General features: G+C 39.0%; 1 protein-coding gene and 1 long non-coding RNA gene across 4 annotated transcripts in view; one reads left to right on the top strand and one right to left on the bottom strand.

The window, feature by feature from the left end:
* Zmat4 (zinc finger, matrin-type 4) overlaps positions 1 to 24,514 on the bottom strand; it is a 374,900-nt gene that overhangs the window by 134,966 nt on the left and 215,420 nt on the right. For all 3 annotated transcript variants that reach the window (XM_005410534.2, XM_013507717.1, XM_013507718.1), the window contains one exon: positions 6,122 to 6,349. In XM_005410534.2, coding sequence (XP_005410591.1) covers positions 6,122 to 6,349 — 228 coding nt within the window. The remainder of the gene's footprint in view (positions 1 to 6,121; positions 6,350 to 24,514) is intronic.
* Positions 14,367 to 23,489, top strand: LOC106147259. The gene is made up of 4 exons (XR_001232058.1): positions 14,367 to 14,546; positions 14,962 to 15,052; positions 20,622 to 20,800; positions 23,244 to 23,489. It is a non-coding gene; the product is annotated as an uncharacterized LOC106147259 (long non-coding RNA).

Raw genomic sequence — 24,514 nt, 5'->3', positions numbered from 1 at the left:
GTGAAATTTCTTTCATTTTCTTTCCCCAGTACTTGGGATTGAACCCAGGAACTTCATACAAAACTACACTACCAGTCTCTATTTTTTTTTTTTTTAATTTTCAGACAGGGTCACCACAAGTCACTAAATTGCCCAGGCTAGACTTGTACCTGAGATACTCCTGCCTCAGCTTCTCTAAATGCTAAGATTACAGGCTTCACTAACGTACCCAGCTAACTGTGGAATTTCTGGTAGAATTCTGCTCAATAATAACAACTACTTTGCTTCATGTGCTATAAATGCATACATTTCAAAAACAGCCTGCCAGGCAAAAGAAGCTAAAGACACAAAAAACACATTCTTTATGTTTCCACTTATAAGAAATTGTAGACCAAGCAAAACTAGTTTTTGGTTTAAAAAATCTGAAAAGTAGTCTCCCAGAACAGAGCAATGGGGTTGATTAGGAAAAGATGCATAGAAAAATTTCCATGATAAAACACTTAGTTATCCTTTATATAGTGCACATTTGCAATACACGATGTCTGCTTTCATTGTAGGTATTCCCTACATGGCCTCTTAATTCTTTTTTACATCCCCTTCATTTTTCTCTCTTCCCCTCTCCCTCCATCTCTGGGGCACCTTACCATTTGCAGTAGATTTATCTCCATGTTTCTTTTTATCTCTCTTTTATTTTGCTCTTTAGTTATGCTGTAGAAGTTAAATCATTCAGTATTTAAGTCATGTGTCTTCTTTCTTTCACTTAATACTATGCATTCAAGGTGCATGCATTTCATACAAATCACTCAAATTTATCTTTATAGCAGAGTATTAGTCCATTGCATATGAGTTCCACATTTTCTTCATTATTCTTCTGCTGATGGACATATAGGCCACTTCCAAGATTGAGCTATTATGAATTGTGCTGCCATACACATTAGCATGCAGGTATCACTGTAACATAGTTCTTTAACTCTTTTAGGAAGATACCTAGTAGAGGACAAATGGGTCAAATGCAATTTCTATTTTTAGTTTTGAGCAATCTCCATGTTTATCTTTATAGTGGTTTTTATAGCGGTAGAAGGGTTCCTTTTCCTGTTACAGTCTCTCCAGCATTTGTTATTATTTATTGATGATGGCTGCTCTTTTTGGAAGATGGAATCTCAATGTCATTCTAATTTGCATTTCTTAATGGCCAGTGATGCTGAACATTTTTCCATGTTTGTGGGTCATCGGCATTTCTTCTTCTGTGAAGTGTCTATATTTCAGTTCTCTCTCTTTGGACTGAGTCTTTCATTTTGGGTGGTCTAACATTTTTAGTTCTTTATATAGTCCAGATATTAGTCCTCTGTCCAAAGCATAGCTGGCAAAACACTTTTCCCATTTTGTAGGCTGTCTCATCACAATACTGGTGCTTTCTCTTACTGTGCAGAAGCTTTTCAATTGGACATAATCTCATTTGTTTATTTTTGATATTATTTCTTATGCAGTTGAGATTCTGCTCAGATAGCCTTTGCTGAATTCTATGACCTCTAGAACTTTGCCTACTTTAGCTTCCAGGTGTTTAAGTATTTCTGTTTTAATATGTAGATGTTTGATCTGCTTGGCTTTTAGTTTAGTACATGGTGAGAAATGTGTCTAACTTTAATCCTCTGCATGTGTATAGCCAAATTCCCCAGCACTATTTGCTAAAGAGGCTATTTTTCCTACACCATATGTTTCTGGCCCACTTGTCAAAGATCAGATGACTGAACATGTCTAGAGATATTTCTGTGTCCTCTCTTGTTTTACACTGATCCACATGTCTGCCTTTGTGCATGTGCTGTTTTTCTCACTGTGACTTTGTAATATCACTTGATGTCTGGGATCATTATGCTCCTTGCATTGCTAACCTAGGAGAGCTATTCTGGGTCTCTTCTGGTTGCACTGAATTTTAGAATTGTTTTCTCTAGTTCTGTGAGGAATGCTGTTAGTATTTTTCTTGAGATTGCATTAAATCTGTATATCAGTTTTGGGAATATGGTCATTTCCACAATATTGATTCTGCCTATCCAGGAGTAGGGGATATCATTCCATTTTCTGATGTCCTCTTTGATCTACATTTTTAGAGTCCTATAGTTTTCATTGCAGAGGTCTTTCACTTCCTTGAGTAAGTTAATTCCTAAGTATTTAATTATCCTTGATGCCATTGTAAGTGGTACTGTGTTCAAATTCCTTTCTTGGTTCATTATTGGTGAATAGGAACATTATATTTTTTTGTGTGTGTTAACTTTATATCCTGCTACATTGCTTAATTTAATTATTAATTCTAGTGCCCTTTTGTGAAGATTTTTGGATCTTCCATGTAAAGGATCATGTCATCTGCAAGTTATGATAGTTTGATATCTTCCTTCTTTTTCCATAGCCCTTTTATTTCTTTCACTTGCCTAATTATTCTGACTGATGTTTTGAGAAGTATATTGAACAGCAGTGGTGATAGTGGACATTCCTCTCTTTTTCCTGATTTTAGAGGGAAAGCTTTCAGGTTTTCCCCATTTAATATGATGTTGGCCATAGGTTTGCCATAAATGGCTTTTATTAGATTGAAGTAAAGTCCTATAACTATTTCCTTTTGGATTTTTAATCAAGAAAAGAAGTTGGATTTTGTTAAAGGCTTTTTCTGCATTTATTAATGATCATGGGATTTTTGTCCTTGCTGCTATGTGATGTATTACATTTATTGATTTGTATATATCAAACCATCCCTGTGTCCGTACAGTGAAACCTACTTGGTCATGACGTATGAGCATTTTGATGATTTGCTGCATTGTATTTGCCAATATTCTACAGAGAATTTTGTATTTCTGATCATTAGAGAGACTGGCCTGTAGTTTTCTTTTTTGGTTGGGACTTATCTGGTTTTAGAATCAGAGTGATGTTCATTTCCAGGAACAAGTTTAGAAGTACTCCTCTTTGAATTTCATTAGAATTTGAGGAATATTGGTGTTGTAACTTCCCTAATGGACTTGTAGAATTCAGCTGTGAATCATCACTTATTCCATAAGAGTGTGACTATACTCCTGTTTACAGTCTAAATCCATCAAAGTATAATACATAATGTTCTGCATTTCACTGTATCTTAAATACACATTATTTTCCAAAATTAGAAGATAAAAATCAGAAATAATTTCATGTAAAAGGCATCCAATAAGAATTCTCTTAGAAATAAACAATGTGGTAGTTGGAGGTATAACTTAGTGGGAGAGTACTTGTCTAGCATGGGGTCTCAGTGTCGATGGATGCTCAGAACTACACACCACAGTGTCAGTTAAGGATGCAGGGACTTAAGTGGTTTGGGGGCTTCATTTTACCTTTCTGTTTATTCAGTCAGCAATTCGGAGAACCTACTCTATGCCTGCCACCAGTTCAGGAGTTCTGAGTGTTCATGACAATGAGCAAAACAGATATTTACTTTCAAGATGCCAATAACCTACAGGAAGGAGAGTAGGGAAACAGAAAATCAGGAAAAGCATAAAAATAACTCAGTATTAAAATGTTTAAAAATGTGAAAAGTGCTATGAGAGAAAGGAAGAGAAAACTTCCCCTGCAGCGACATTACCATTTCATTCTCCATCCACCACCTGACAGCAACTTTTAAAAGTTATGCACATGCCTATATTCACAGACAGGCATTTTTTTACTCTATTTATTGATTTACTGTATACTAAAAGCATTCCAGAAATAGGTGTGTGTGTGCACAGATGTGCATGCAAGCGTGAGTGTGTGTGTATGTGTGCATGCAGGTCTTAAAAAGACTCAGATTACCATACTTGTTTTATGCCTCAAGCTGCTGCAATATTTAATAGTGGAATTAATATATCTCAAGACATCATCTGTGGTGGGTAAAAAGTTGGATCCAAGGACACTGTGTTCAATGCTAATCACATTCCATGTGCTTCTGAGTCATATTTGTATTGAGTTATCAAGTCAAAGAGCAGCCTCTTTGTCTTCCGTATAAAAGACTAGCTGCTTAAAGTTACAGAATTCAGATGCCCAAGCCATTATGATGCGGCAGTGCAGATAATTCAACATAGACAAGAACCATGTGCTGTAGGAATAATTCTTCCTCAGGTCATAATATCTGGCACAAAACATAAATAAAGCCCTGTTTTTCTCCTTCAGTGCCCTGCTGTGAAGGAGTCACTGAGCCAATTTGTTATCTGCCAGGAGGAGCAGAGTTGAGGGTCGGCTTTCAGCTATGGAGAGGTATCTTATATTTTTAACAAAATGTTGACTGAGAACATAAGAAATTCCCCAACAGAAAGCAATAGTACCAGTGGTTCAAAATCTCCTATAGTGAGACAATCTGACATACTAAAACATTACATCCATGTTTTTCTATAGCTAGAAAATATACACAAAAATCAAGGGCTTTATATTTTTGCTCTTAGTTACTGATTGAATCACCTGTCTTGGAAGAAGCAGTCTCTAATCGTGTTCTCACCCTATAACCTTGAGCCCATGTGGTAGAATTGAACTCTTCAATGCTAATTATCAGGCTGTCTACTGCTTGTCCCCTGGCCCTCGGTCTGTGTGTACACGACCCTGCTCACACAGAATGCCTTCTCACCTGCTAAAATGCCACACACATTTCTAATTCCAATTCCTTTTCCTTGCTTAAATCTTTCCCACTCAACATATGCGGAAGTGACCTCTCTCCTCCCAGCTCATACAGAAAAATCATCCATCCCACTTACATGGTCAAGAGACATACCAGGCCATTTCTTGTTCTAAGTATCCCTCTTAGAGTCCACAGCCAGGTCAGTGCAACCCGACTCACAGGTTCAACATGCAAAACCCAGTAAAGGTTGCATTCTCGTGACTGACCTCAAATGTCTTTTTTAGTGTACAGCTGTTCTGAATGATGGTCCTCTGATGAGCCCATAATTAGATACCAACTCTGAGACACAGGATCAACAGCATCTTTTGAAAAATTACTTGTCTTTTAAAAAATTTTTATTAGTACATGTTTGCAGTAATAATGATTACATTCATGGTGGGGAAGTGATACATGCGCGGAGCACATCTTAATTCTTTTTATTCCCTTCCCTTTATCTCCCTCCCCACTCCCATCATCTCTTGGTCCCTTTCCCATGTTCAAAATATATATTTCCCTGTTGGCTATTATGAAAATGGAGGCACTTTGAGACCATAATTTTAGGTGAAATAAATCAGACACATAAGCTTAAATATCACATGGTTTCTCTTATAGGAAAAACACAAAATGTACATAAGGCACACAATTATTTTTCTTAAAAATACATTTTAAAATATAGTATGCACTTCTGTTTTGCATCTGCACTGCCAATACCAAGCTGATCCAAAGTGATTAAGTGATCAAAATAGGCTTAAATGGTTGCTAATGATGGAATATTCTATTAAGTCCCACAAATTGGCTACAGTTTCCTAAATTATCCACAGGACTTGCTATCAGCCTACAGTTTCCAAGTCTGCTCAACAGCCTTAGTGATACCTCATGCAAACTCAAATGCTGCCTGGTTTTCAGCAGCCAGAAGGAACTGTCCATGCAGGGGTCAGGCAGGTGGTGACTGAAGATGCTACATGGCACCACTGTTGCAGTCAATAAAAAATATGGAAATAAATACTCTGCAGAGAAGGGAATTATAAAACTCTGGTTTTAACTTCCTTATTTTTTTTTTTTTTTTCCCTTTTTTTTTTTTTTTTTTTTTTTTTTTTTTTTTTTTTAAGACAGGGTCTCCCTATGCAGTTCAGGCTTGCCTTCAGCTTACTTTGTACCCCTGATTAGGCTTGAACTTGCAATGATCTTCCTGCCTCAGCCTCCTGAGTGCTGGGATTACAGGCGTGCACCACCACTCCCAGCAAAAGAGTTTACCAGTCATTTTATGTTTGTTTGTTTGTTATTTTTTGGTTTTTTATTTTTGGTACTGGTAATGGAACCCAGTACCTTGTGCTTGCCAGGCAGGTGCTGTGCCACTGAGCTACGTCCCTGGCCTTCTTCCATTTCTTTTGGGGGAATCTCATGTCTTCTTTAATGACTGAAACAATAAGAATCATCCTGACTTGGACAGTGCACTCCTTTCTCAGAGAGCTGTCTGGTAGCAGAAAGTAGAACAGGTGCTCTTACCTCTCAGTTCCCCCATATCCAGCGTTGTCCCCAGTTGTTCTAGCAAAGCAACTCTAGCTGCATTCTTTTTGTGTTTCTTGCCATCATAATGCTGCTGGGCCATCAGCGGGTTATTGAACCAGGCTGCACAGAGCCCACAGTACCTGTCAGAGTCTCTTCTTTGATAAGGAGATTCGACCACTGGCGCAGCATCCACCCTTGGGGGTTTAAGTGAGCTCAGGGGTGTGGCTGTGAAAGAAAACAACCAGACAACCATGGGGCACGTTAGTCCATTTCTTTGTTTTGTTTTATGTGGTCTTGGGGATTGCATTCAGAGGCTATGCCCTGAGCCACATCTCTGGACAGACTTACTTACCGACTTACTTATTTATTCTAATTTTCAGACAGGGTGTCACTAAGTCTCTAAACTGCTTGAATGTTTCATCCTCCTGCTTCAGCTTCCTGAGTGCTGAGATAACAGGTATGCACCACCAGTCCTGGGTATGTTAATGAATTTCCAAAGATTAAGACCCTTTTCCTCAGTATTGAGAACAGGAAAATTATCTTTGCCAATCTCCATTTTTGAATTAGGACATAAATGAAAATTTCTAAGGTATTCCAATAAAAATATGCCTACTTTCATGTCAAAATCTTATAGCTCAATAGTCTGTCTCTTAAAGGAAAAAAATGGAATTTTAAAAAATAAACTTTCCAAAATTAAGGAGTGATCTGTTAATTAAAATATAGCCAATACTTGAAGTAAACATCAAGTGATCATTACTTGAAAGATTCTGAGTGAATGAGATGAATATTTGTGTGCTATAAATGCAAATAACAAATAAAGGATTCTCTTAAGTGATAGAAACATCTTTCAGTGATATGAATGGTACCAATGGGGGAAACTCTGCATTTTGTTATTTATTTCTATTTCTTGGGATAAGATATTTTTCAATCTGTATCTGCTAAAACTCATTTTGAAATTAAAACATTGTTCCCAAAAAGACCAAAAGAAAAACATTATAGAACAGACGCTGCTTATCTAAGCTAAAAAGACATATATCACTATTTTGAGATTACACAGTCCCAGTTATTAACAATTCCATTGTGAACTTAGTTATTGCGGTTTTAGGGTAAAAGACCCCAAATCTAGCTTGGAGGATTTTACTAATTAAAAGTAAAAATAATTTTGTATGCATCGACATGCAAATTGCTTCCATCCTTTGATTGCTGGCTGGAGGTATGGTCCTATTTCTCAGAAGACTGACTCTGAGAAGCCAGGGTCTTGCTAGAGGTGAGGGATCTCATTACAGGAAAGGCAGAACTCTAAACCAAATGCTTAACTTCCAAGGCAATGTTCCTTCCAGGGACCCAAGAACTCTTCTCAAACAAAATAAATAAAGACTGTTTTCCTTAGACTGTTGTATTTTATAGAAGATTTCACTAAATCATAGAAAAAATATTCTGACTCAAATATTTTGGAGAAGAAAACAATATTTAGATTCTTCTGTGGCTCCTTTATCTTAAGCAACTTAGTAGTCCCTCCCGTGCTCTCCTTATCTCGGTGACGAGGCCTGTGGCTGACAAAACCAGGAACAACAGGGTCGTTGTTGGAAAAAGGCAGAGGGACAAGACATCCGTGAAGGTTAAGACACCAATTAATCCACGCCCAAGCTTTCGCATAACTGTTTTTTAGATTTGATAATCTATATAGAAATACACACTTACCAAGTGACATTTTATCCAAGAAATGCCTATACCGGGACGACTGCCTCAGTAGCTGCAGTGATTTTATCAGATCAGAAGTTTTAGGTAGCTTAGATTAAACTTAGAGGCACTATTTCTCTAGTGACTCAGATAAGCAATATGTCTCTTAAAAGGCTCAATAAGGGACCGAGTCATCTAGAATCATGTAGAAATAAAGCTCAAATATGGGCCAAATATCCCAGTAGCTGGTCATGTTGTTATTCTCTATGACTTAGAAATGCTAATAAAAGCTATAAATGTGCAATTGACCTCGATTTGAAAGGGCCTCTGCCCATTTTTCTCAAGCAATTGGGTCTTACTTCCAAAGTTTCCCCACATCCTTATCAATTTTTGAGGATTGGGGGCTGGGGATTTAGCTCAGTGGCACAGCGCCTGTCTGGCAAGTACAAGGTCATGAGTTAGATTCCTGGTACCAGAAAAAAAATTTTTTTTGAGGGTTTATAGCCACTTATTGTTTTTGATGGAAATAGAAAAGATCTCATATGTTTACAGTCTGAATGCATGCTGACTCTCGGAGCATAATTTATTGTTTTCTAAACTGGACCCTAAAAAACATCTCAAAGTCAGTTTTATCAATCGATACCTGACACTGCATCCTCACAGGAGTGGGGCACATTGAATTTTTTATCAAATAAGATAATCTTATCTTGCAAACAGGTGCATAGTCTGATGCTATGTCTGTATCATACCTTCTACTCCTGAACGATTCTACTATCCTAGGATAGGAAACCTGAAAGTCTAATTTTTGTTTTGTTTCATTTTCCAACTGTATTCCCCAATCTAAAGCCAGTTCATGGTCCCTTCATGCCATAAAAGCAAAAAAAAGCAGCAGCCTGGAAATGGCCTTGAGTCAGTCAGAAGCCTGTTTGGGCCCAGGCAGCACCGTCCCTCAGCTGTGTGAACTGCAGCCAGTCACTGGGGTCTCTGGTTTCCACGGGGTTAATTCAGCGCCTCCATCTCATTTAGAACTAACATTCTTTGCAGCTAAGGGCTCATTAGGTAGAGATGGAGCAGATCGTAGAAGCCGTCTCCCTTTTACAGCTTTGACTGGGTGCCAAATATGGAAATTATATGGGAGGAGAGCAGTTTCCAAGTTTTAATGATAAATCTGTGTGCATACATGGATCATAACACTCATAATCTTTGGAAAATGTATATTCTAATAAAATGAATACAAAATGAGATAAAATTATCTTTTGGTTTAAAAGCAACTTTTAAACAAAACACTAAGTGATATGTAAATTTTATTTTACTTTTATACTTTACACTTTCACTCTAATTGCAGAAAATGCTTAAAGAGGATGTTGACTTCATTTATGCTTTATAAAACCTAAAACCCAGAGTAAGTTCATCAAAACCAGTGTTTTTATTATTAAATGTAGCCAACTTTAAAAATCTCTGTGACCTGGCTGTGGTTAGGGGTGAGAACCAACACCAGTGAGTTTCAAAAGCCCTGCTTCCTACGCTGACCATCTTCTCAAAGCACAGCCAATGTCTAGAGTCACTGATCTAAATATTCTCAGATGTCCTTTGAAAATTACCGTGAAACTTTCTTAGATGTCCTCATAAAAGACAGTCCCATACTACATCCAACAGCGTTACAGTTAGTTTTTCTATCAGCAATAGAAAAAAATTACAGCTTTCTCCACAAGACAGCATAAAATAACAATTACTCTTTTTAAAACACTGGTCAATTCTTCCATTTTTCTAAGACATAAAAAAATACAAAATGCTATCTAATATTATAAATTAATACTGGTGGGGTCAGACAGCAATTCAGATTCTTTCTCCCATGGAGAAACTCAAGCACCCATGGAGCTTTTGTACCATCTGCCTTAGTATCAGTACACCTTTACCAGCACGGCTCAGGGCACCGTGTCATCCTCTTTCTGTTGAGACACTCAGTCCTGCAGGATGCTACTCAAACCCATCTACACACTGAGGCCTTGACAACTTCAGCAAAAATGAGTTCTCCTCCTCAGAGCTTATGGAGCATTTATAGCTGCACGATTCACATGGCAGGTCTTAACAGCACCCTGTAATCTTAGTTGCACCAATTCCTATTTGTGTGTGAGACTATTTATAAGTTGCGTATATAACCACTCAGTGTAAACATACATACATATTGTAACAGAATTATTAATAATTTGGATTGCAGATCTGCATAAACATATTATATGATGTCTGCCTTATTACACTCCGAATCCTAAAATTTCTCATTTTCAAAATGCCTTCAGCACAGATGTTTGAAACAAAAGAGCTTGCATCTATAACTGATTACAAGCCACTAAAAATCAAGTTGCTACACCATGACAACTTGAGAAAAGTGAAACAAATCAGGCTTCAACATTTAAGTTCTAATCATCATTGGTCCTGGAATAAATCTCAATATCCTTTCCCGGGTGTAACGGTTTGTCGGGGGCAGGTTCTCAACAGCTCTTTGTAGACTATCTGGCGAGGTGTCCTGAGGAATAGTTGGAAAGAATATGTGTCTCTGTACCATACTCTTTCTGGTAAAAAACCATGGTTGATTAAAGGACAAAAATGTTTGCAGAGATGGTGTGTTGGTGCACACCTGCGATCCCAGTACTTGGGAGGCTGAGGCAGGAGGATCGCCTCTAGTTCAACGCCAGCCTGGGTTACATAGCACATAGCAAGACGCAGTCTCCAAAAGCCAAAAAAGAATCGTTTGCAAAACCCCCTGTGCCTGTCCCTGTGAGAACACTGCCTCAGTCTGTGAGGTCACACTGTCTGCATCGGGGCTCTCCCCAGGGCAGCGCATGTGTGGTGACAAACACAGTGTTTATTCCATGCTTCTGCAGAGTGAGCAAATGAGCATTCTTCACATAATAAGTGAGTAAAATAAGATGGTAACAAAGAATTTTCCTATTTCTTTTAAACTGTGACACTGAGGACATGGGAACCTCTGTGTCCTGTTAGTCATTATAAATCCAAGCAAATGAGTGACAGTATCACAGGTGAGTGAAAGCAACATCATAAAGAGTAGCACACCACAGTAGAGACACATACCAGGGCTCCTTTATTCTTCTAGATTCATCTCGACACAGTGGAAGTCACTGTTCTCTCAAACTCCTGCCTGTTTTCTGGGGTGGCCAGGATGACCAGGACGTTCGGAGAGTATAAAGCAGTGGTGGTGAATCTGTGGCATGCATGCTGCAGCAGGCTGTCTGCTATTGAAAACTCGGCAAAGTTTGTCTCTCCGGTATAAAGTGTGCACATCACTCCAGAAACACCACTTTCAGACCAGAAGCTGTGGCTGAGATTTCCCCGTCCCAGATCCCAGCCCTGCCCCTGGCTCTGGCATGGGACTGAGCAGGTAATGGCGATGTCCTAGGCTAAGGGAGCAAGGTTGGGGAGCAACCCAGTTTCACATCACACTCAGGAAACGTGTATTTGTGGAACTCTTGGGAATAATTCTTCAGAGACTGAAGCAGATATTTCAGTTGAACAGAGAGGATCCAGCCATAGACGGCAAAGCCTTGTTTATCAGACCAGAGCATGGTTGTCCTTAGTGGGAGACTCGGGTGCTATATTCAGCAACAGGATTCTCATCCAGCAACCTTGAGCCAAAGCCACTATGAGCTCAGCTCAGCCACAGCAACAAGCCCTGGGCTGGCATCCTCCTCTCCGCGCTCCCCCCCCCCCCCCGTTCACTCATTCCTTAGACTTTGGAGGCTTTAGGAGAACAAAATGCAGCCTTTATCCCAGGAGATTAGTGAGCTCTTGACACAAAGAAATGGAACCAGGAGTTTACTCAATTTAAAAGATTTGTTTTTCTCACCCAAGGCATTCTTATCCATAATTCTAATTTTTCTCAGTTGTATAATATCATACAGTTTACTCTATTATGTCTGTTCCATGTGTGTTCTTATTTTAGTTGTTAAAAATATTCTGCTTGACCACTGGGGCAGCTGGGAGCTCAGGGGATGAATCACTCAGCACAGAGCCCCTGCCTAATAAGCAGCAAAGGAAATGGCAAAGACCTGCTCTTCTGATGCAGAGACCAGCACCACACTTCCTGTCAACCAGCTCCCAATGGTGCCTAGCAGCAAGACGCCAAAGAAACAAACAGGTCAAATGTAGAGTCCAATCACATTTCCTAGGCTTCAATATTTGCTTTTGGTGGAGACTATTTGGAAATATGCATCTTTTTTCTAAAAAGAAAACTGCTTTAGTCTGTATGATGAACTGCCTCTCCTTTTTTCTCCTTTTTCTATCTTAAATCAAATTAATGACAGTAGTAATTCTTCAGCAAGTATCCCTGTGTTTTGCAAATGCACCTGGGTCATTTGGTGCCTGGATATGGGGCAGCTTCAGGGGCAGAACCTCAGCTCTGTCACCAGACAGTTCTGCCTCAGTGGGTTAAGCGTGAGCCTGATTAACACCAAGGGCAGCGGACGGTGTGCATCCAGGCTGCCCTGTGACTCACAGCGGCCATCACATCTCCTGAAGGAACCAGAGGCACCAAGTACAGTATAGGAAGGGAAGTGCCAGGGACTCTTACATAATATTAGCATGAGGAATGCTGTGTTTTAGTAAGAATGTTTCAATAGCTAAATTTCACTACTTTGTTTCAATAAATTTATCTTATAGGATTAACAAATAAGTTAGACTCATCCTTGGTGACGGCTTCCATAAACTATGGGCATCTATTGTCACACAACAATAGAAAAAATTAAAATATATTTTAGAAAAATATTTAATGATCTGGGGAAATGTTCAGTGTAGAACACAAGCTAAAAGATGTGGTATAAACTAAATTACTTCTTAAATTATGTGTGTGCACAAAAACACACACATAAGAACTTAGAAGGCTATAAATAAAATTCTCAGCAATGGTTGTTTCTGCTGTGGAGAATGAATACTTTTTTATACTCATGGATATATAATACTTGATGCAGAAGCAAAACATTTTTATTTCTTCAATGCCTACAGAGGCCACATTTCATGCCAACTTGTTTTAGTGGAAAATCGGGGAAATCCTGCTTACAGGACTTGTGGAGCTACAATAAGGCCTTAAATTAAATCTTGGAAGATTTCATTTGCAGTGATGTATTTATTAATTTATTGTTGGTTTTTCCAGGAAATGAAATGGAGAAAAGCTGGCTCAGAGAGAATAGGATGCTAAAACACCAATTTACCCTACTTTTCCTAAAGATCCAGAGAAATGCACTCTTTCAAGTTTTTCAAAGATTCTAAAATGACTATATAGATGAAATGGAATGCCTTTTTCCCTTCTCATACCATAGGCCTGAAAGTGAATTTTGCTACCCAAGGCCAGGAAATAGAAAATCCACATACTGTTGCTTCTAATACCAAGAAGAAAGTGAAAAATCATTACAATATATCCAATATCATTTTGAATTTCTTGAGAATAAATAAATATGAAGATGACTTCACCAAACCATCATTCCAACTCAATTATGTATCAACATTCTTTGTCTAATCAACCTATTAATAAGGACTGCTGGCTTACCTACGCTGCATTCAGATATCATCAGTCTTCATTAAGACAGTATTCATAGATCATTGATTTCCATTAATATACAATAATTCCCTGTAGTTTCAGTCTCTGATTAGCCTCTAAATATCTTAAGAATTATGCCTGTTTTCTTTAGAACTCTAATCTTCAAAAATAAGCCATTACATAAAACTTTAGAGGGAAAAATCCTTTTATAATTTTCTTGTTTTGCTAGACAAAAGCATCTAAAATTTAGGAGACTGCATTCTTTCATGCATGGCAAATAACAGGCTAGAAGGTAAATTCCACCAGGGCAAAGATTATTGCCTACTTTGTTCATGGATCTATCTTAGATGACCAGAACTGGAATTGCACATAATATGTGTTAAATTGACTTCTACTGAATGGGGGAAGCAACCTATTCTCCGTAAAGTGATTTATGTAAGAGAAGGAATCATGGCTTTAGCTTAGGATATTTTGCCTGTTTGATGTAATGATTGATACTGAAATCAGCGATCACATCCTCTTTGTCCAGATTGATCTTAAAAACAGCTGCTTCTCTATAGATATAATGTACTCGTGGCACTTGATCTCCACATCCTATTCAGTTAACGGGCTTTTCCCACTGTGTTGCCAAAATCTTTGTTAGGCCACAGATCCTAATCTTTAGGCAGAGGCATCCTGGGATAATGCAATGAACCATAAGAAATTCATGGAGTATTTAAAAATTCGGAAAATAAGCGACATCTGTTGGATGCCACAGGAGCCCAGCTCAAGGTAGTTCACAGTCTCAACGCTAGCTGCTATGATCCTTTTGATTATATCAAATTTCAGTGAAACTTAGATCTTTGGATACTACTGTCAATCAATGTAATCAATCTGTGAGCACCAGAAAGTCAATGAGCCATCTAATTTTAGGATTTGAAAAGTCCTTGCTACTCATAGGCAAAGACATTATTAGTCAGTGTGGCCATTTAAAAATAAAATGAAAATATTAAATTGTCTTTCAGGTGCTATGCATTTTTTTCACACAGTTGCTGAATTATTTGGATACATTCATTAAGTTGTTTGAACTTGCAGCCACAATGAAAAAATACAGAAATATCGGATTGCTGTGAAATGTCAGAGACCCCAAGAATCAGAGCACCATCCTTCTGGCAGTGGCTCCTTATCTACGCGAGACACCTTTGTAGACCTATTGTGAGTCTCTTAAATTTCAGGTAGTACTGAACCTTACATATATTATGTTTCTTCCTATACATCTTACCATACATTTTAGCCACCTAAGCATATAATTTTTTATTAAGTTGAGAACTTTGACTTTCTCACATGGAAGAAACACTTTATGGATCCTCTTCAGCATATCAGAATTATGAGCACTGTTACTCTTACACAAGCATACTGTGACAGTCAATCTGATAACTGAGATGGGTAGTAAATGATTGACAGGTGGGGAGCATGTACAGTGTGGATACACTGGGCCAAGGAATGATTTATAACTTTATATAAAGTCAATAAAGGGGGACAGTGTGGAATTTCATCATTCTACTCAGAAGAGTGTACAATTTAAAATGTATGAATTGTTTATTCCTGAAATTTTCATTAATATTTTTAGATCATAGCTGACCATATTTGATTACAAAAAGAAGAAAGAAGAAGAAGAAAGAGGAGGAGGAGAAGGAGGAGGAGGAGGAGTGAAATCATGGGTAGGTAAGAACTCTTGCATAAATTTTGCATTATTTCTTTGGTAAACAATAACAACATCCCAACTGGGAACTATTAGAAATGCAGACAGATTGTCTTCCTAAACCTTACATCCCATATTTAATATGGGTAGAAAGAAGAGCCCCAGATGGGCAGTGGGTCTTCGTGACAGGAACTGGTTGACTCCCTACCATTCCCAATAGCTACTCCCAGAAAGTGCCACCCTTACAGTACAGAATGAGGCATAGCCTGGGTCATAGGTACTAAGGTAGGAACAGGACGACAGGCAAGCTGGCACTTGGCACTGATACTGGCTTTGGTTCTTTCCATTCTGCCAGTGTTCCCACTTTACTTAATCCATACCCCATTCTCAGGATTGAGGGATGATTTACTTATCCAGCGGCATCAGCTATTCAACTAGAGAGCCAGTTTCCTGGATCATTTCTTATAGCCTATGAATATTTATAGAGGACTCAAAGATGAGAAAAGTGATCAGTGCCAGCAACACCGGAGAGATGAAGTACAGGCTAACTTTGGAGACAGAAAGAGCAGAGGCAGCCTTGGGCTTGGGCTGGAAAGAAGCTGAAGCATTGGAACTGCCTGAGGAAGTCAGTGCTGGACCCCAAAAGGTGCCTCTTGAGTTCTTTATTTAATGCCATTATTGAGTTTTCTAGTGATTCTGCAAATGATACTGGTCATAATAACCATGGTTTGCAAAATTATAGAAAGCCTCTCTATTTTACAGTGAAAACTATAGATATTAGCTACATACACATTTTGCATGTACAGTATCTACTTGCAGTCTATCTAAACTACATTATTTTAACTGTTATTTGGATACTGATAAACATGCAGGTTGTGTGTTATTCTGAGTTGGCTGAGAAACCTCAAAGCAACTCTGGGAATTCCTGAAGTCAGACAGAGAGATGATGGAGCTGCTTGTCTCCATCCTGCTGGGTTCTGCCCAGCATCTGGATCAAGAGAATCCAAAATATTACATGTGAAAGCAGGAAAGGTCCCTAGTTCCTGAGAATATGAGGCCCAGATCCTCTTACCACTGCTTCCCAAACAGAGGAGTAAAGTTGGTGAGCAGAGAATAACCACAAGTAAAAAAGCAGGTTTTGTACTAGGTAAGACTCAGGAGATAAATGTTAGAAAATCACTAGGTTAGTTTAGTCCCTGGGGGAGCAGAAGCCTACACAGGACCTGAATTATTCAGGTGTATCACCCATAATCATTAATTTAACTATGGACTGCCCACAAATTATACATTTTACCACTGCATGCAGACATGGCCAAAAGGGACCACACAAGAGAGAACAAATGATTTCTTTTGAAGAATTTTCAAGACAAGTGTGCAATTAACAGCCATGGCATAGCTGTTTAAAGCTTGCTACCCCAAGTATGTGCCACCAGACAAAAACTTCCACATAATGTGGTTGCTTCTGAGACTACCAATCTCAGATCCCACCGAACCCCTGATGAGAAGCTGCATTTTTTAAGAACCACAGAGACTCTTGTGCCAATTACACTTGGAAAGGTGTAGATTAAGATTTAATGGTTTCCAACTCTAGGTGAGACTTCGAATCACTTCAGAGAGGTTTATATATTATGGACTCAGACCCACCTTAGCTAATGAACTCAGAATCACTTGGGCTGGGGCCGAGCAATGGTAGGATTCATGGCTATGCTGGTACTTTTTGTGTCACCCCACAAGACTGGGAATTATCACACTGAAGGGCCAGCACAGGCGTGGGCTCACTTTCACCTTCCTCACCAAGCCTCTGTACTGTAAGGTTTCATCCGTGGTGTGTTCCAGTACCACGCTCTGTGTCAGGCTTGTGGCACCACCCCTCCCTGCTTGGATCAAAACCCAGAATAGAGATATTTTGATCTAATTTCACTGAACTGGTTTATTAAGATGCATGATGGTGAAGTCCATATATTTTCTTTAAAAATGTATGAAGCATACAGAGCCACAGAAAATATCATGGATTTTGTGATAAAATCAAGCTAGATTCAAATCACAGCTCTAGATAAGGTTACTTTAGCTATATTGAGACTGTTTCCTAAAATAAAATAGAGTTAGTGGCTTGACCTCATATTCTTGCTATGAGGAATTAAAGGTGGCTATATGGTGAAAGTCTGTAGAGATCTTAGCTACAAGACTGAAGCACAAATCTCCTAACTCCTTCATGTCCTTCACATGGCCCCACACTGCCACCATCCTGAAACACAGGCTGGGGGGATGATGGTCAAGGATGTGGTGAGCACAAAGCTGAGGGGCCAGCAGGTAAGAATGAGCCAGGAAAGTTGTGGTCCTCATCATAAAGTGACCGTGTAACATGTCAGAAGAGTGCTGTTCCCGCAGCAATCCCAGACTCTCTCAGTGCCCATCAGACAGAATGTCTTTTGGAATAACAGGAAGTGTATACAGGAGCCAGGGAGGTGGCTTCAGGAAGAATGGAATGTGTATAAAGGCTGAAAGATGAAGAATGACTTAGCTAGCATGGCACAACTTCATAACACTTAAGACACAGGGAGGTGACAGAAGTTGACTCATGTCCAAAGCTGCCAAGAAAGGGGGACAAAGGCAAGTGTGGACAGTCATCCCTTAGAATAGAAAAGCCTTAATGGTCCCCAATGTCAGAGCACACTGATTGTCTACTACGTGAGTGACTGAGGAAGCTTGGTGAGTTCATCAGTACCCAGTGGAAGAGAGGAAAGCACCAAAATTGTACAGACAAAGGACCACAGAGTGAAACAGAATCTTAGTGAAAAGGTGAAGACAAGATGGCGGTGAAGTAAGACAAGTATCCTCATTGGACAGGTGACAGGAGGATTCGTGGGCCCTAATTCATGACCTATTCCCCACTGCAGATGAAGATATATCTTTTTCCCCTATCTGCTGCCTATCCCAACAATGCACAAAACAGGTCCTCTCTCTCCCCTCCCCTTTTATCATCACAAGGACCACATGGGCTGTACTGCAGGGATGACATCTCCATGAACTGGAAGAGCTGCTAATCACACCTTCCACCAGGAGAGATCCCAAAACATGAATGAGAAGGCCTGAGAAAAATGTCACACTCATGAGACAGTAGGACGTCACCAGCCCCTAACCCACCCCAGCGGTGCCATGAAAGCTCATCCTGTTCTTCATGGAACTTCTCAGTCTGATCTTCTCAGGGCTGCATCCCCCCACTCCCTTTTCTTCCTATACCTCATTTCAGGATTTCCCTGTAATTTCATGCTATTGTATCAGTTTTAATTTCCATTATTACCACAGCAATTCCAACACATACCCTATACTGCCAATACAAGATTCTCTGAAATTCTGAATTTCTACATGAACTCATTTTCTTATCATAATCTATATAGAAAACATAATTTTCTTGAAAGCAAAAAAAAAAAAAAACTTTTTAGCATTACTGGCTATTCAACTAGAGCCTTCACAATGAAGTACATTCCCAGCCATTTTATTTTTTTTAATTTTGAAATACTGGCTTACTAAATGGCTAAATAGGACAGGTTGGATTCGAACTTGAAATCCTCCTGCTTGAGGTTTCCAGATTATTGGCATTACATGTGTGTGTCACCAAGCCTGACTAAAAGCAAAATTCTTGAATATTAAACATCAGTATTCACCAAATGTTTGGACATGTTTCCTTCTGACAAGGAAAGAAAAAAATCCTCCCGTTTGTGTTAAGAAGGATGGAGTCCACTATTCCTGGACATAGCAGTTACGGTACTGCCTTCTTCACCCATCAACACCATTGATACATCAGCTTTACTAACTGAAGTGATAAGTTGATATGTTCTGATTTCATCTGCTCTATTGACTGAGAAAGTAAAATGAGTATGCTAGTGATTAGCGGTTTGTACTAATCAAGATACAATCAGAGGGCGAAAATATGAGGAGGCGGTGTACCTCAGTTCTCCAATGTCTCACTTAAAGGATCTAATCAGGTGGCAACAAAACAGCAATCATTTCTTCAAATGCCTGGGGACTCCCCCAGTCCAAGGACCTCTATCTCTCCTGTTTACAAGATTCAGCTCAGAATTCACAGATTCGGTTTTAACCCCTACTACTAACAATAAGAACTGCTGCTTCCAAAATGGATAGCAAAGGCTTATTTGAGTCCCCTTCATCTCTCCTTCATAATTCATAGTACCCCGAGGTGACCAAAATACCCTTAAAAACTTTAAGTAAATTCACAGTGAAAGCCATCAACTCAGTGTACTCAACAGAAGATTGAAGATCTCTTAGCAGGAAATCCTACACTAGAAAAACAGCTTCTCTGAAGACTGACTCCAGTATAATAATAATAACAGTAACAACAATAATAGCTTTGTGCAGTGGCAGTATTGTAGCCAATGAGGCTTATCCGTGGCATGATTATTGTTAATTGAAATAATAATAATAATAATTAAAACATAATGTTTCATCTTTTCATTTTCCTAAGTAAACTTGTCCATCACATGGCAATTTTCATAGCAGAGTGACCTACTGAGAAAATGACTGTCTCATTTTTTATAGACTCACTTCATAAAAGTTCAAATGGTTTTTCCATCACATCCCAAAATGACTGATGATCTTGGGAGTTGGAATTTCCTAATCCCAGGAGAAAATGAAGAGTGCATTTATTCAGGTGATATGCAATGCAAAGGGATCTCAGTGTCAAATATGGATATGCTTAAGTCAGGAAAGTAATGATTTCTTAGGGACCAGGACTGAAAGGGTTACAACTGTGGCTAGCGAGCAGAGCAGTTTAAAGACACCGTGTCTAAAGTGATGGTGTTACTGGGTGGAAAGAGAGTCCCACAAGGCTTCATTCCACCTTCTTGGTGTCCTAAACAAAGAACTGGACAAGTGCTCGCTTCAGCAGCATATATACAAGGAACTGGACAAGACACACAGAAAAGGTAGCAAAAATGTACATTTATTGAAGGAAGGAAAGAAGTCTGCTCTGGAGGGTGAGAACTGGCTGGTGAAAAGGCTCACAGCAGCTCCCAAGGATGAGGAAAACAGGTCTTTTGCATCCGAGATTCCCAGATTATCTCCTTTTCATGCAAATAAGGCATTGGGAAAGTTGTCCTAACACTCGTCCGGCCTCATACTTTGCATGTACTGTCCTATCCAAAATTCCCTTGGCTTTCTATTACATGCAAGGGTTAGAAATAACATCGTTTGATTGGCTGTGCCAATATGCAAATGAAGGATTGAAAAGAGCATCTTCTGACTGGCCCTATGTACAGCACCAGATTCAAATGAATGATTGAAAATATGTTTCTGATTGGTTCAAAATAACAGTTTGCTGACAGATTCTGTGTACAGTGATGTGGCATCACTGTATTGGGAGTGTCTCTTTTCCCTGGGAGTGTCCCTCATCCAGCTGCCCTGTCATATTCCTCCCTGAAAGACCTGGCTCCCTAAATCTTTTACAGAAATAGAGGGACATGGATCCATTTTTAGCTGCCACTTCCAGCTGGTCATGGGCAGAGGCCCTGCCTATGTAAGACCCAAAGTCTCATATTTTATCCTAATAAGGGGCTTTTTCCATTTTTCAGAGAATCAGTGTCCAACCACATCCAAGAGAGATGAGAAACATTTATGAGCGGGAGTCACTGGTATTGTTGGAATACAAGCAGACCTTCAGAGGATAGCCAGAAGCCAGGAGTAATCAGGATAAGTTTGTTAAGTATGTCTGAACGAAAAATACAAAAGAGGATTAGCAGGACAAGCGCAGGTAAGAAAGGTCTTATAAGGCTCCCAATCCCTTTGAGGGATATGAAAAAAGAAACCAGCAAGTTAGCCTGATGAGGTTATTATTGTAGTGCTGGTTATCACAGTGCTGTTGGGACCCAAGGGTCCAGGTTCATGTGTGTCATGGACAAAGAATTGGACGAGTACACAGATATAAAAGAACAAGCAAGGAAAGGCATTGATGTGATGATATCCTCAAAGAGGACAGGTCTGCATTGGAAAGGGAACTGGCATGAGTGACAAGGGTTTGGGTAGAGGTGTCTTATATTTCTGGTCAAGATTCCAAGACCCTTGCAGAGGGCTGACCTGGATATGTTTGACAGCTCATGCTGGGTAGCATCCTCTGTGTTTACCGTGCTTGTCCTTTCCCATGATGCACTCTGTTAAGATTGTATCCATGAGATGCAGTCTATATGAATGTATAGATAATGAGTTTGTCTGTAGGTGAAAGTTACTTTCCAACACTTTGAGGTGTTTCTGTGCCTGTGCTTGAGTTTGAGATTTCCCCAAGAGCTTGTTTTTGGGCTACTTCTAACACTAGGTCTACTGCTTGGGAGTTTGAGGTGGGTCCCTGAGGAGAACCAGGACTTTTAGTGATTGATAAGTAGTTGGTCCTTAGCCCATGATTGATAGGAGAGCATGCCCTGTGCCATGCTATTCTATTGGAATTTCCCCCAGAAACATCCTTAATGAAGCCCCATCTCCTCCTCCATGGCCTGGCTTGCACAGGGGGGCTGACAGCACCAGAGGAAGTTACTGACCTTCAAAGACCACAAGTCAGGTGAGACCCACTTCTGAGGAAGCTCAGGTCCATCAGCTTGTGGAGGCCTAGGACACAATAGCATACTGAGTAACACATACCCTAAGTGGCCATCTCCCAGGGAGAAACTTTCTGGAGGACACCCATACATGCCCAGGCCATTATGTGGCCCTAAAAAGCAAGATGAATCCCCTTGAATGATTGAGTCTGGTCCTAAATTGATATTTAAAAGTGAGTTCCAAATTGATTTTTAAAATATAAAGAACTATATTAACTGTGCTCAAGCATCATGTAGTAATCCATACCTACCGTATCTGATTATTAAAGCAAACAGTGTCAGGCTAGAAGTTTGAGGCTGATGTTTAAAACTTTTAGCTATTTCAAAGGATAAAAATACAGTTTGGGAGATTTACTACCAATTATTTCAGGTATAACGCCTACTTTCTGAGTATTTTCTCAATTTCATAGGATAAACACTTTCAGGGTTCTGATCTTTACTAGATGATTTAAGAGTTATTGCCAGAAAACCTTTCACCCTCAGCTTCTTCTGAATAGTAATGCATTCTGTATATGAATTCTAAGTTCTGGCCATGTTTCCTGTTGACAGTTTTAGGGTAAGCACAGTAAATTGATTATTTTATGGTTCCAGAACATTTTCTGGAAAAAGGGTATAAACACATCACACAAACTGCTAAAATCATCAACTGTTTTATTCAGCTATTAGATCACCCAAAAGAGAAAAGTGAATTTATAGTACTTAGAAGGATTTGTGAATATTAATAATAAAATCAGCTACCCAAACTTATAATTGCCAAGGTATTATATCAGAAACAGTAGTCTTACTGTTAAAGTCCTTAATCCTATCCAATCACTGATCCCTTGTTCCATTAGTTGTTAAATATAAAACGAGAACACAGCAGTGTTGATTTAATCATTGTCCCAAGTCCCCTATGACTCCTGTACAAAAATCATGCCCCAAAGAACCCAGCTGCTTCATACTGTTAATTCATTAAGCCCTATTCACTGTAGAGTAGTCAGTAGCCTGCCCAACATGGTTTCTCTGGTCCAAGTGACACCTCGGACAGATTACTGCAAGGGAAAGAAGTGTCTCACCATTAACCACCTGCATCACCTTGGGCATATGGTGTCACTGCTCTGAGCATGCGTTCCCATAAAGAGAAAATGAGATGAATGACACCATGACCATTAAGGTGCTCTCAAGCTCTAGGACTCTGTTACTTGTATTTATAAGCATAGAAAGGCCAAAAATATCACCAGAAAAAAATGCACTGATCTAGCAATGCTGTCTCCAAACTTGCCAGCTTTCCTAATTTAAAAGAAAATGCTCTGCTATGAAGATCTGGCTGTTTGACAAACTATTGCTTGCATCTATTAAAACAGGTACCTAGACAGATTATGCCAGGAAAACCAAATAACTGGATTCAGATGACTGAACTGCTATGGTGTATAAAATCTTATATATAAATATGAGGTGCCAATTAAATCTGAAGTGAGTACATTATTTAAAATTTGAATTTATGTATCTTTCAAACAGATCTAGAAGACCTTGATCTTTATTCATTCAACAGAGATATCAAATAAGCAATTCTGTGTCTGGCATGGGAATTTATGAAACAATTCTAAAGCTCTCTCTCCTTCTCAACAGGAAATGAAGAAGGAAAGAAGAGAACCAAGATTTCTGAAGAGGAATACACTTAAGCACATTTACAATAAGAGCAGAATGGCTGAGACTGTTGCTATCTGATCCTGTTCTCACATTGTTCACTGTCCCTACAAATGAAAAATACTAGATTTAAAGATTATAAATATCTGCCTTTGCCACTTCGTTGCTACCATTCATCTTACTTGAGAGCCTTGGAGTTTTAATGGCTCTGTTTAGTGGGTGAACAAAAATCCGTAAATCATTTCATGAAGCACTATTTATTACTAAACATCAAAAATACTCTGGAATCTACAATCATAAGTCCCAGCTTTGACTTCCAATTGTATATCTTACTATGTACTATAGGCAATGAGCTTACCCTGCGAGGTCTCATTTCCTAATCAATGAAATGGTTATAATAATACTTCTACTTCATGATTTTTATGAAGATTAAATGAGACAGGCAGGGTGATGTTTCTGATATAATATCTTTACAATTATCAGCTTGGGTAATTGATTTTATTATTAAGCTAGATTCAGCCTACTCAACTATATATAGTTTTATCACACTTGGGATCCTTAAAATATTATGTACTTTCATTTCATTGTTGAGAGTGAGGAAGAGGATATTTTGTTTTATTTTTTATTAGTATATGCAATACATGCAGTTTGTAACCAGCTTGGGGAGTCATAAACATGAGATGAGATTAATAGTAACGAGAACAAAAAGTGGGGCAAGAGGATGTAAAGGAGGGAGAAGGGGGGAGGGACGAGAATTTTTTTAAAAGATGAAGCTGTATTAGGAACAAAATTTTTGAAAGCCAACTTTTATAAATGTAATGGCTATAAAGGAAATTTTGCTGTGTATACATAGTTGGTTCTTATTATTCATGTAATTTGTTCTCTAAAGCTGCCAGGAACACTGAATAAGTGAATACTGAACCATTGCTAGCATAGGAGACACAGGGTGAGGTGCCTATGAGCTGGTGGTCACAACATTTTGAGCAACTGATCTATGTATATAATGCTGTTTTTAGGTGTGTTTCTTGTCAAAGATACCTCAGCTAGCATGTATGACTGATTTATTAACAACGAACTCGTGGCCATCCGTACCACATCTCAGGCCTGAAAGAAGCCTGGTTATCACATGTATTTTCTTCATGAGGCACATCTTCTTGCACGCAGGAATACTAGATGATGCTTCAGCACATTTTAAAATTTGAATTTGAAATTTTTGGGACTCATTTTAAATGGCAAAGTTACAACAAAGTTAC

This window comes from Chinchilla lanigera, unplaced genomic scaffold (assembly GCF_000276665.1).
Source record: "Chinchilla lanigera isolate Chin_1 unplaced genomic scaffold, ChiLan1.0 scaffold00135, whole genome shotgun sequence".
In the NCBI taxonomy this organism is placed as follows: Eukaryota; Metazoa; Chordata; class Mammalia; order Rodentia; family Chinchillidae; genus Chinchilla; species Chinchilla lanigera.
The sequence above is the reverse complement of the archived record's forward strand: the minus strand, read 5'-3'. Positions and strand labels throughout refer to the sequence as shown.